The following is a 13,612-nucleotide window of genomic DNA, read 5'->3' as shown; positions in this document are numbered from 1 at the left end:
ATGACTTGCCAAAAATGTCATAATAAGACCAAACTTTTTTTTTAAATCCAGTTTTAAAAGGCTTCTTATTTAGGCATTTGTATTTTACACATACATTTTAGCTAACTATAGTAAATATTGGCTTGTTATGATCTAGCTAAATTTGTTAATGATCGCTCCAAATGAAACAATGCCTGATCTAAATATCCACTTTGAAATAGGTTTCTTTCTGGATGAATTGAGATAAGTAAATCTGCAGAAACTAGATAGGGAGGAATAGTCTGAGTATTATATAATAGTTACATTCAAGCTAATTTGGCAAGTCAATTAAGCGGTGATCAGAATTCCTCTTTTGTAATATCAGTTGGCACAGCTCACGAACCCAGTTCAACCTGACCGAGTCTCTCTTTCTTGCTTTGCCAGCGTGTGAAAAATGCAAATAAACCAAGCAAGGACTGGGGACCTACTTTATTGGAGCACCGTACTGACCGATACGCAACAGTGGGCAGCCCATCCTATGAGTTCAACCTTGAAATTCAACAACTGAATCCAGATAAAGAGCGAGAGAAGGAGCAACTACCAACAGAAAATATAGAACATAACCTCACCATACAGGGCAGCAATGGTTCTGCCAGAACACAGGAGCCTAATGTGTAGTCAAAGTCCTTTAAATCAAAGAAGACACTTAATTGGGTTTGTGGGGTGGGGGTTGGTTGGGAAATAGAGCCTTTACTTCTGGCGAAAGGTTCTTTCCCTTTAATTTCTTATCTGATCTATGGAATTTGACAAGTAGTCAACACAACTTAATTGATTTTTTCAGGTATGTGTGTTTTCTTTTTTCTTCTCATTTTTTTTTATAGTTATCAATAGAATCTCATAACTTAATATTTAAACCTGATTTTTTTTTCAGAAATCAGTTATTTTTGGTGTCATTTTGTGGAATGCAGTACTTTGTGTACATACTATTTGTACGTTAGTACAACTGATAGTTGGGCAAAAAATTTCCCAGTCACAATATAGCTTTTAGTTCTCTGGCTGTCTTATTTCTTTTGAACATCTGTTTGTGCCTATCTACCCCACACTATAGCACTGCGTTTTACCAACATCAAGTTTTATATCACAATAGTTATTAAATAATAGAAAAGATGAAAGGACGATTAGTGAAAGAAGCTGAAGATAATGCCCATTTTATAGGAAATTTGTGACTGCACATTTTAAAGTGACCAACTGTTTACCGAGCCAGACTATCTTGGAGATACAAATTACTCATCACTGTATGTGATAGCTTTGTACCTTTTTTGCCTGCATTTCTAATGTTTTGATATATATTTATATATATATATATATCTATATCTATATATATATATATATATACACCACCATATTAAGCAGTTTCCATGATAGCTTTTACAGAAGACACAGATAAAAAGGTATATTACATGTATTTAGGTCAGTTTTTCTGAATCCTAAACCATTTGTACAGCTGCAGCTTTTGGAGACAATAGATAATTGAATGTTTTTATCCATCCACAAAAAGTGGCCTGTCACTGAAATAGTTCTCCTTGTTTGTAATGGTGACTTGACCATCAGTACCATGCTCAGATGCGCTCTACATTATCAGTACCACTACAGAAGAGAGTCAATACGAGTAAACCAACGATACAGTGTGCATGTCCAACACAGTGTCAGAGATGCATGCATATTTGATCATTTTAATATCTCAAATGCTCACTTTTCCAAATCTATTGGTACAACCCTGTGACATACTTTAACCTATTGTTTACCTGATATGCACTGTTTGAGTGGTGATTAACCAACACAGAACAGTTGTTATCAAAGTTTTGCATGGATTTGAAGAAAGAGGCAATGATGTGTTAATGAAAAGTTTGACAAAGAGACTGGGGCTGATAATGCATTCTTGGCACATTAAACACTGGCCATATCTGAGGAGCTGCAAGCTGACTAGGCCCCACAATACAAAGCCAGTTCATTTAATTATTTAGACAGCACTTCTAGCCCATAGCACATGTCATGCAGGAAGGACACTGACATTCTGGAGATGGGTTATTGGGTGGCAGTAGTTGTTAAAAAGCTGTAATTGCCGCTCAAAAGTTGTCCGATTCTTTTTTCTTGAAAATCTATTTTGGAAAACAAAAGCTAATTGGATGTTAGGAGTCATGGTACAGGAAATCCTGGAGCAAAGAGGGACCCAATGCAAAAGAGACAACCAGTCAGAAATGGCAACTTGCCAATCTTTTTTAACCTAGGTTCCTTTAAATACCTTTTTAAAACTGGTACTAAAAGTATCTGAAGCACTGGTCCACTGCTTCCCTTGCATTATGGATCTGTAACAGTGCTGGAGATGGAGGGGGTCCGGGGGTGGGTGGGGGAGTTAGGAAAACGAGAAATGCTGCAGAAACTTTTACCTACCTACTGTATTAGAATACTTTCAGAAAATAAATTTCCCTGAGAGTGAAAAACTCTGTTTAAAAACAATGAGAGTGATTGTCAACTGCCACTCACCTATTTATCATTGGTTGGGCACCTTACACACCCCTTTTGACACCTGAGGTGTGTCTGATTCAACTTTCAGGAAGACCTTTAAATGGACACCCACATGCCTGTCCAAATAACTGCCAGGAGGCAGTACATGCAACTAGTATTCGGCCTGTTATAGGATCCCAATTGCCATTTTTATGGGCTCACTTTCAACTCTGCATCCATTATAGGCCAGAGTTAAAACGTGCACACTGTAATTTAAAATAATACAGAAAAAAAGGGAGAAGATGTTCATAAACCTGCAGGGCTCAGTGTAAGGATAGAAAAGCACAAGCAGATGATATTTCCTTTGCTGCTTTGAAACTTGTATTTTCCCACAAACCAAGTTGTAACAAAATGGGTCACCTCATTATTTAGAGCCAAAGGTGGCTCTTTAAAACCCATGTACAGTTGCGTTGATGTGTCAAATTATGTGTTAAGTGCTTAAATTGTACAGTGTGCATTCCAGTCCTAACCTAACAAATCCAGAATGGGTTTATGCCAAGAAATGGCGTGCTTGGATCCAAATTTTGATCGGATTGGGAATTTCCATCTAATGGAAAGAAATGAGAATGTTCCATTAGGATTTAGTTTCTGGAACAGAATTATGTTTAAATCGGAATGCTTGCATGATGGGAATGGTCATGATGGGATTCTGTGCCTGGCTGTGATACACATTTATGTAGATTCCATTGCATTTGCTTGATAATGTGAAATCTTGATTACATGGAAATATGTAATATAACAGAGTAGATATTGCCATTATGAAGCTGCAGATTAATTTGCTTCTTTCCCTGTTCTCCTTTCTATCCCTTTCCCTTTTTCATTCTGTCCTAAAGTCACTCACATCATCCAAGTTTGTTCTTTTATACTTTTCAACATGGGCAATTGACTTATCAGCCCATATCAATCAATAACGTGCATATATTGATTCCAGTTGAGGGTAATAGTAACCTCAGAGTCAGAGATTATAGTTTCAGGTCCTGCTCCAGAGATTTAAGTATAAAATCTAGGCTGATGCTCCATTGCAGTACTGAGGGAGTGCTGCATTGTTGAAGGTGCCGTCTTTTGGATAGGACGTTAAACTAAGACCCGTCTTCCTTTCAGGTGGACGTAAAAGATCCCATGGCACTATTTTGGAAAAGAGCAGGGATTTCAATCCAGTGTTCTGGCCATCATTGTACTTCAAAAGTATTTTGTTGGCTGTAACGCACTTTGGGACGTCCTGAGGCCACGAAAAGCGTCATATATATGCAAATCATTCTTCTTTAATCTAGAAGAGACCTGAAGAGTGTACAATTAGACTCTCACCTGTCAAGCCAATATAACACAGGTTTCATGCCTCCAGGCCATACAACATATTCAATCACATTTATAACCCAAGGGAGAACAGTTTACAAATACAACCAAAAAAATTAATCAATATGTGTTCTATTATATCTCGAACTACATATACTAGCCCTTAACTCATATTGAGAAAATTGTAGCCTGCAATTCACTGACCTTTATTAGCAAACGGTAGGGAGAAGTATTCTCTCACGTGGTTCCATTAATCGCACTTTGTGTTTAAGTTTAAGGAAGCTAGATCAAGGTGGTTTAAGTCTATATGGTTCCTGACACAGTGACTCTAAATTATTATAACATCGATATGTTATTAATTAATTAGTATTAACACTCAATGGCAAACCGTAGCTTATGAAAATCTTTTTATCTGCCAGGTAACTAAGCAAAATGTGCGGGATGATTAAGATTAATTCAGTAAGGGTTGACTGGTAAGAATTTGGTTTGATAAGGAAATATTTAGTCACTAACAGCTCAATAAAATTTGACGTTTATGTCAGTTGCAAGTTTGCTTCATTCCTGCAGCAGCGAAAGTAATAGCCAACCAAACCCCAGCAAACATATCTTTCACCAGTGCCAATGCTGCTCCATTCATAGATACCAGAACTTAAGATTGTCCAATCTGCTATTTTAATGCCAGCAGTTAAACATTTTAAAATTAAATAAATTAGTTTTACTGGGTTACCACATGCATTAAAATAACACTGAATGGAAAATTCAGGTTCATGTCTCCGGTTATTATATGTTCGAAATGTTTACACATACATTCAGAATGACATCTCTCCCTAGATGATGTTTGCACTGCTGCAGACCTTGGGCTGTTCAAACCTAGAAAACATCACAGCAACACCACATGACTCCTTCCATGACACACAGCAGAGCAGATTAAAGGGTCACACGGGTGTCATAACATATCCATGTTTTACACCGCACTGATACGTCTTGATTTGGTGAGGGGGCGCAGGGATGGTTATATAACGATGTTCACTCTTCAGTGAAGTTCACTCAAGCACACACCTTTATAGTCGAAGCAATGATCTGGATTGAATCATGTTCCTGGTTCACTTAAATGTTCTCATTACTCTCTGTTCAGTTTGTTTTCTATGCATGCACTTCCTCTATCTCTTTCTCACAGTTGCCAATCCTTTCAACCTTCTACCTATTTATAGCTGTAAATATGTAGATTTGTAATCTATCAAATGTTCCATCGCACCTAGCAAATGTCCATTTCTTTCACCTTTTCTGAATAGCGCATTCGCGTATTCATTCAGCAAAGGTTATTGGAAAAGACCTTTGTAACCTGTGCCTTCTTCCTACCTCTGACTTTGATCTATATAAAACACTCATGCTGTATTTAATGTACAATTTAAGTTGAGCACCGCCTTGCTTTCCTGTTTAGATGTATGTGCTGAAAAACAAAGGAAGTTTTTACTTTCCAATGTGCCAATAGCTCAAAATGAGAACTATAATTGTGTACACAGTATTTTCTTGATAGTGTATATTGTTTCAAGTGACTGTAATCTGTAGTCTTATATGAACAGTTTACTTGATTCTTTCAGTGTTTAGGAGAAGAGAGAAATATATATTAAAGAAGCTACTTAGTTGTGTAAATCTCTTTCATTCTGGGGTCAGTTGCATAAATCAGACATTATTGAATTCTGTAAAATGTTCACATCTCAACATGAGATCTGATTTTGTTTCTGTTGTTCATGACTCTAATTTGTTTCTCATGCATTTAATATACTAATGTTCAGGCTCTTAAAAATACTTATCACTGGGGTGAAATCGCAAACTTAAGTGAATATGGTTTATAAGAAGTGAGATTTCCACAAGTCAATACCACCTTGTAACAATACCTTTCATTACAAATCATCAATTGTAACAAGCTTTCTCTCCACCTCTACTTCCTAGGCCCAGTTGTTGCTGAAGTATGTTCAAGTTAGGCCCTAAACCTTAATAACAAGAGCAACAATCCTGATAAGAACTATATGACTAGTTATCATCTTCCCCCTCGTTTGAGATAGTGGTAACCAGGTTTCACTGTGATTTCACGGTATTCTAGTTGCCATATTCCTGAGAGATAGAAGCACCTTCTTTGCATAGTGGTTTGTCAAAAAAGGGGATTTTCCTGTGATCTCTTTGTATTTAATTTAGACTGGTATCTGAAATCATTGATGCCCAGTGTGGATGACTTTTCCTTCAGGCAAAAAGTTGACTGACCTAAAAATACAATTAAAATTTTTTCAACAACTTGAGCCTCAGGCAGTGTCACTTTACAATGGGAAAATACTGAAGAGTGCATGGAATGGCCCACATTAAGTCACCCTTTGAATTACCTTTTGTGCTGTTAAGTATGAGTGGACTATCTTTACATCCATGTGGCACCATTAGACATCAGATTAGGAACTTGTTATTTGATGAAATGAAGTAATAAATTCACATTCAATCCGACTTCCTGCCACAGATAGTTGCTATCCCCAAAATGATGCCTCTCAGATACATATGAGTTCACTATGGAGTGAGGCTTCAGTTACAGTGTGTGCAATTAACTGAAAGGTCTGCATGTATTAGGAAAATGTGGAGAAGATACATATTTTGGGTGCTGGAGGGGACAGGGAGAACCAAGTCTCTTTCACTGTCATCGAGTTGGTGGACTTGGTGACATGATGGATCAAAACTTTATCCCTTCAGCTCTGGGTCAGCCCAGGAATGATCAATTCCTTCTGATGTCAAAGTGAAATGAGCTTGGGCTGACCTCACCCTACTCTAAATGGCCACAAGTCTACCATGCACAAGTATCCATAACTTAACATAACTCTGCATCAAAGCTCACTTAGTGGCGAGCTGGAATAGGAAGTAGAATGATTTCCCCAAGCTTGGGTTTTAGTGAATATGTGACAGATTAACCCATACTATGCTTAACATGTTTGAGTTTTGCGACCATTTGCATTCCCCAATATAATACTCTTCACCTGAATTGGCAGGGGGAAAAAAATGAGCAAAACAAAATTGCTGTTTAATTTTGCCACTTCCCTGTGGCCGTATGGCTGCTTTTATGCAACAGGCCCTACATTCACTACAACTGGTGCTGGAGGGCTAGTGTCACAGGACAGCTTGTGAGCGCAGTGTTCGTTACATCAAAAAATCTGCTGTAAATTTTACTCATTGACAAACTGAAACCCAGCAAAGCTTTAAAATGGAACCTGTAGATTCCAGAGTTCTTATTTTAGAATCTGTCAGAAATGTGAATTAAAATAGTAATTAACCAGCAGTATTTTTTTTTTAATGACCAAAATACTTGGTGCTTATCCTTGTGTTTTGTCACCAGACTAATCAGGTAGCCAGGTGCTTTACTTCCCAAGAAGTGCGGCATGTAAAATCTGGAAAGGAAGATATTACTTGAAAAAATCAGTGTGTTTACATATGATTAAAAATAACAAAATTGAGTGTTGATGGTACTAAAACAACCTGCCCATAGTTTGGCCTGAAATTGGAAGTCTTGTTCAGAAAGGCAATATAAACTAACAGTGTGGGACATTTTTAAAAATCACATCAGTTTAATAGAAAGAGTTTGTCTGAGGGTTTAGTGAAAACACTTTATTGAGATAGCGGAGGGAATAATACTGGAAATTTGGCTGTGATTGATCCTGACAATATGAGCAGTCAAATTATGAAGCCATTCTTCATGAACAGGTTTAAGATGTCATTGCATAATGCACATGGGAAATCTTGCCCTCAGGTTTCGGAGATTCCCACTTCTCAACACTTACTATTACCACCTTGATGAGTAGGATAAGCTAAGGCAATGACCTCATAAGGCTACGTCGGGGTGGACCTTTACCCATTGTGGGTTTTAGTTAGGTGGACTGCAGGATAAGTGTGAAATATACACATCGGCTTAAGTTTCAGCAACACTTTTTTCCCCCAGGCAGGATGAAGCATTCATTCAGAATTTTGACACTGTAGCTTTCTTTTTTATTCATTCACGGGATGTGGGCTTCGCTGGCTGGACCAGCATTTATTGCCCATCCCTAATTGCCTTCGAGAAGGTGGTGGTGAGCTGCCTTCTTGAACTGCTGCAGTCCATGTGATGTAGGTACACCCACACTGCTGTTAGGGAGGGCATTCCAGGATTTTGACCCAGCGACAGTGAAGGAACAGTGATATAGTTCCTAAGTCAGGATGGTGTGTGACTTGGAGGGGAACTCCCAGGTGGTGGTGTTCCCATGTGTCTGCTGCCCTTGTCCTTCCAGGTGGTAGCGGTCATTGGTTTGGAAGGTGCTGTCGAAGGAGCCTTGGTGAGTTCCTGCAGTGCATCTTGCAGATGGTACACACTGCTGCCACTGTGCGTCAGTGGTGGAGGGAGTGATTTTTTGTGGATGGGGTGCCAATCAGGAGGGCTGCTTCGTCCTGGTTGGTGTCAAGCTTCTTGACTGTCCTTGGAGCTGTTAATCTAGAATTCCTGACCAGCCATTTAAAATGGTCCTGTATAGGGTAGAGATCTGGCAGTTATTGTGTTAGAGAATTTCACTGCCAATGATTGCGATCTTAGCATCCCCCTATTCGTAAGTTGGGGGAGGGTTTGGTACTGAAATTTTGCAGTTCTCCCTCTTGTCCCCATAATTTTAGCAGTAGAACCTCTGAATTTTTCCCAGTGTTTTCACAACTCTGGCTGCAGTTGCAGAGGAAGTTCATTGCCTGATAACTAAATCCCAGTGGGTGAAATATGTGGGGACTTATAAATGGAGCTATGTGATTGAAGAGTGTACCAAGCCCAACAGAGGAGGGGTATCCAATCCATCCTATAATAAACACGACTTGTTAAATCAAACGGACATTAGGGCTGATCCACGTTGCAGACAATATTCACGTTGGATCAGCCGCAGCAATTAACTCAATTCCACAGGAGGGAAAGCTTATTAAATGTTGGGTCCAACTTGTTCTGTCTATATGAATAGATTTGACTCTGGATTATGTTTTAGTCTCAATATATAAATCTGGGTTTAGGATCCCTCAGCTGCTAGGCCCTCTCGACTTCTTACAAAACCTGCCACATCATGCATTGGCATTCATACTTACAAAAATATATACTTTAGTGTTGTTTAACAAAATTTAATTTGAACCAATGTTGGAAGATGGCAAAAACAAAAATTACCAAAACTATGAATTGAAAGTGCACAGACAGTAAACAGCTACCAGGCGAGAAGGGAAATTATTGCCATCACTCTCACTACATTCTGAAAAACCTTTCCAGCCATTTCTTAGTAAACTGATTACAAAATATTGGGCATAAATGCCAAGAATTTTCTCCTGATTATCTGCTGTAACTTCAAAGGAAATTTTACATAAGCATACGCAAGGGTCCCAACACTCGTGCTTCATTCAAGAGTCTCCTGGAACCAGCTACTTATCATCCAAGTGCAGCTGCTGACAATGGGAAGAAAGGTTTGTATGGCTAGTTGACTCGTGTATACATTCGGGTACGATGGTCCTTTCAGTAATCAGCTATTCACCCTGCACGTATGATGCAACCAGTCCAGAAGATAAATTAAGATAAAAGCAAAATACTGCGGATGCTGGAAATCTGAAGTAAAAACAGAAAATGCTGGTAAAGCTCAGCAGGTCTGGCAGCATCTGTAGAAAGAGAAACAGAGTTAACGTTTCGAGCCAGTGTGACTCTGCTTCAGAGCTCGAGGTCAAAACGTTAAGCTGAGTTTTTCCAGCATTTTCTGTTTTTATTTCAGAAGGTAAATTACATGGAATTGACTCAGAAATGGGCTATTCAGTCCAATTTTTCTCTGCTGGTGTTTATGCTCCATATAAGCCGCCTCTTACTTCACCTAACCCTAATGGCATATCCTTTTATTCTTTTCACCCTCGTGCTCAGTTAAATGAAATTCACATCAACTACTTCATGTGATAGTACATTCCATAATCTTACAAATCTTGGGGTAAAGAGGTTTCTCCTGAATTTCCTATTGGATTTATGATATCTTATATTAATGTCCCCTAGTGTTAGAACCCAACCCATAAGTAGAAACGTCTTCTCCAAACCTATCCTACCAAACCCCTTCATAATTTTAAAGACCGCTAACAGTCACCTCTGATACTTAGCTGCTTGTCCTGTCTTGCAATTTCACTCTGACTATCTTTAAGGTGGGAGGATTTTTTAAAAATGTGTTAAAAGAATTAATAGTGACCCAGGAGAAAATTTCTTTTGCATCCGCACTGTGCATTTGCGCACCTTCTTGACCCAGATTCTTAATTCCTGCCCTGCCTCAAGCCAGAGGCAGAAATAAAGAGAAGAAATTACAAATGCATTGCAATCTCAAATAAAGACCCATTGTGCAGAAAATGATTGAAAATGCTCAGCAAGCCAGGCAGCACCTCCAAGAAATGGAAAATATCGATGCTTAAGGCTGACCCCTACAAAAAGGGATGCCACAAGGGTTAAGGAAAAGGGAGGTGGGAGTGCAGTGGAAAAGGGGAACCACATTCACAAGAAAATTTTAAAAATGATTGGGTGGAGAAGAAATATGCTGATTATCAGAGCTAATAACAATAAGAAATAATAACAGGACTAATAATAAGACAATAGGTGGACATGGAGCAGAGATTTTTTTTTTATTCATTCATGGAATATGGGTGTCACTGGCTAGGCCAGCATTTATTGCCCACCCCTAATTGCCCTCAAGAACATGGTACTGAGCTGCCTTCTTGAATCACTGCAGTCCATGTGGTGTGGGTACACCCACAGTACTGTTAGGGAGGGAGAACCAGCGACAGTGAAGGAACGGCGATATATTTCCAAGTCAGGATGGTGTGTGGCTCGGAGGAGAAATTGCAGGTGGTGGTGTTCCCATGTATCTGCTGCCCTTGCCCTTCTAGATAGTAGTGATCGTGGGTTTGGAAGGTGCTGTCTAGGGAGTCTTGGTGAGTTCATGCAGTGCATCTTGTGTGTTGGTGAGGAAGGGAGTGAATATTTGTGGATAAGGGTGCCAATTAAGCGGGCTGCTTTGTCCTGAATGGTGTCAAGCTTCCTGAGTGTTGTTTGAGCTACACTCATCCAGGCAAATGGAGAGTATTCCATCACACTCCTGGCTTGTACCTTGTAGATGATGGACATGCTTTGGGCAGTCACCAGGTGAGTTACTCGCCACAGGACAGTGATAAAAGGCATATGTGGGAGTCGATTAGCTCAGTTAGCTAGAGCGTGATGCAGAATGACAATAGTGTGCGTTCAATCTCAGTATGGGCTGTGGTAGTTCATGGCAGCATGCCCTCTCCCCTTGCCCCATGCTTGCAGAGTGGTGGCCCTCAAACGATATATAACCAACTGTCTATCTCTAATAAAGAGAGAGAGAAATGCCCATGGTCCTTTGTGGACTATGGCTAATGACTTATAGGATGCAGAAAATGCATCAATTGTTTGAGAAGATTAGCTAAATTACAAGGAAATGACATGGAAATCTGGCAACCATCTCCTGTTACATGCTCAATGAATTTAACAGCACATTCATTGTTCCTTTCTTGTGTATCTGGTCCTGGAACCTCACCTCCGCTTTGTTTATGCACAAATTTATGAAGAAAGAAACTGGGCAAAGGCAGTGAACTACAGGGGACCCAACCTTTATACGGGAGGGTGCAAAAACTTTTGCAACGTGCAGAAGTTGGATGTCACATGACTAGGTATCATGTAATGAAACCTCCAGGGTTATGTCCAGAGTTGCCAGGCCTAGCCTAACATTCCTTTTAGGCAGTTGACAGGGAATCTTAAATGTGGCTAAACTGATTAAGAAATACGAGAGCGATTTCAAGATTACAGAATGATGGAAATTTATTTTCATAGATTATACCATTTATGGAAAATATCCCCATTCTATGTACCAAAAACAAAAAATTAATAAAAAGTTCATCAAGTCTAATCCTTAAAAATGAAAGTCTTTTTTCATTATATTTATAGTACTGTTTTAGTACAGCACATTGTTATTAGATGTTTTGACCAAGCGACAGTAAGGAACGTGGTGATATATTTCCAAGCCAGGATGGTGAGTGGCTTGGATGGGAAATTCCAGGCGGTGGTGTTCCCATGTATCTGTTGCCTTTGCCCTTCTAGATGGTTGTGATCGTGAGTTTGGAAGATGCTGCCTAAGGAGCCTTGGTGAATTTCTGTAGTGCATCTTGAAGATAGTACACACTGCTGCCACTGTTCGTCAGTGGTGGAGGGAGTGAATGTTTGTGGACAATCAAGCAGGCTGCTTTGACTTGGATTGTGTCAAGCTTCTTGAGTGTTTTTGGAGCTGCACTCATCCAGGCAAGAGGAGAGTATTCCATCACACTCAAGAATTGTGCCTTGTAGATGGTGGACAGACTTTGGGGAGTCAGGAGGTGAGCTACTCACCGCAGGATTCCTAGCCTCTGACCTGCTCTTGTAGCCACAGTATTTATATGGCTAATCCAGTTCAGTTTCTGGTCAATGGTAACCCGCAGGATGGTGATAGTGGGGGATTCAGCGATGGCAATGCTGTTGAATTTCAAGGGGCAATGGTTAGATTCTCTCTTGTTGGAGATGGTCATTGCCTGGCACATGTGTGGTGCAAAAGTTACTTGCCGCTTGTCAGCCCAAGCCTGGATATTGTCCAGGTCTTGCTGCATTTGGACATGGACTGTTTCAGTATCTGAGGAGTCATGAATGTTGCTGAACATTGTGCAACCATCAGCGAACATCCCCGCTTTTGACCTCATGATGGAAGGAAGGTCATTGATGAAGCAGCTGAAGGTGATTGGGCCTAGGACACTACCCTGAGGAACTTCTGCAGTGATGTCCCAGAACTGAGATGATTGACCTCCAACAACCACAACCATCTTCCTTTGTGCTAGGTATAACTCCAACCAGCACAGAGTTTTCCCCCTGATTCTCATTGGATCCAGTTTTGCTAGGGCTCCTTGATGCCACACGCAGTCAAATGCTGCCTTGATGTCAAGGCCAGCCACTCTCGCCTCACCTCTGGAGTTCAGCTCTTTTGTCCATGTTTGCACCAAGGCTGTAATGAGGTCAGAAGCTGGGTGACCTTGGCGGAAACCAAACTGAGCATCATTGAGCAGGTTATTGCTAAGCAAGTGCCACTTGATAGCACTGTTGATGACCCCTTCCATCACTTTACTGATGATCGAGAGTAGACTGATGGGGCAGTAATTACCTAGGGTGGATTTGTCCTGCTTTTTGTGTCCAGGACATACCTGGGCAATTTTCCACATAGCCAGATAGATGCTAGTGTTGTAGCTGTACTGCAACAGCTTGGCTAGGGGCACAGCAAATTCTGGAGCACAAGTCTTCAGTACTTTTTCCGGAATATTGTCAGGGCCCATAGCCTTTACAATATCCAATGCCTTCAGCCACATGGAGTGAATCGAATTGGCTGAAGTCTGGCATCTGTGATAGTGGGGACCTCTGGAGGAGGCCGAGATGGATCATCCACTCAGCACTTCTGGCTGAAGATTGTTGCAAGCGCTTCAGCCTTATCTTTTGCACTGATGTGGTGAGCTCCTCCATCATAAGAACTAGGAGCAGGAGTAGGCAATTCAGCCCCTCGAGCCTGCCCCGCAATTCAATACGATCATGGCTGATCTCATTTCAGCCTCAGCTCCAATTTCCCACCCTTTCCCCATAACCTTTCAACTCATTACTAATTAAAAATCTGTCTGTCTCCTCCTTAAATTTATTCAGCGTCCCGGCATCCACTGCACCCTGAGG

The 13,612-nt window shown here is 40.4% G+C and overlaps 1 protein-coding gene across 8 annotated transcripts in view; it reads left to right on the top strand.

The window, feature by feature from the left end:
* Nucleotides 1-5,469, top strand: part of slc6a9 (solute carrier family 6 member 9) — a 235,565-nt gene extending 230,096 nt beyond the window's left edge. For all 8 annotated transcript variants that reach the window (XM_078560985.1, XM_078560986.1, XM_078560981.1 and 5 more), the window contains one exon: nucleotides 403-5,469. In XM_078560985.1, coding sequence (XP_078417111.1) covers nucleotides 403-636 — 234 coding nt within the window. In that variant the 3' untranslated portion in view covers nucleotides 637-5,469. The remainder of the gene's footprint in view (nucleotides 1-402) is intronic.
* The last annotated feature ends 8,143 nt before the right edge of the window (nucleotides 5,470-13,612 follow it).

The sequence above is a fragment of the Cetorhinus maximus genome, chromosome 17, assembly GCF_964194155.1.
Source record: "Cetorhinus maximus chromosome 17, sCetMax3.hap1.1, whole genome shotgun sequence".
Lineage (NCBI taxonomy): Eukaryota > Metazoa > Chordata > Chondrichthyes > Lamniformes > Cetorhinidae > Cetorhinus > Cetorhinus maximus.
This window is presented reverse-complemented; position numbering and strand designations above follow the sequence as displayed.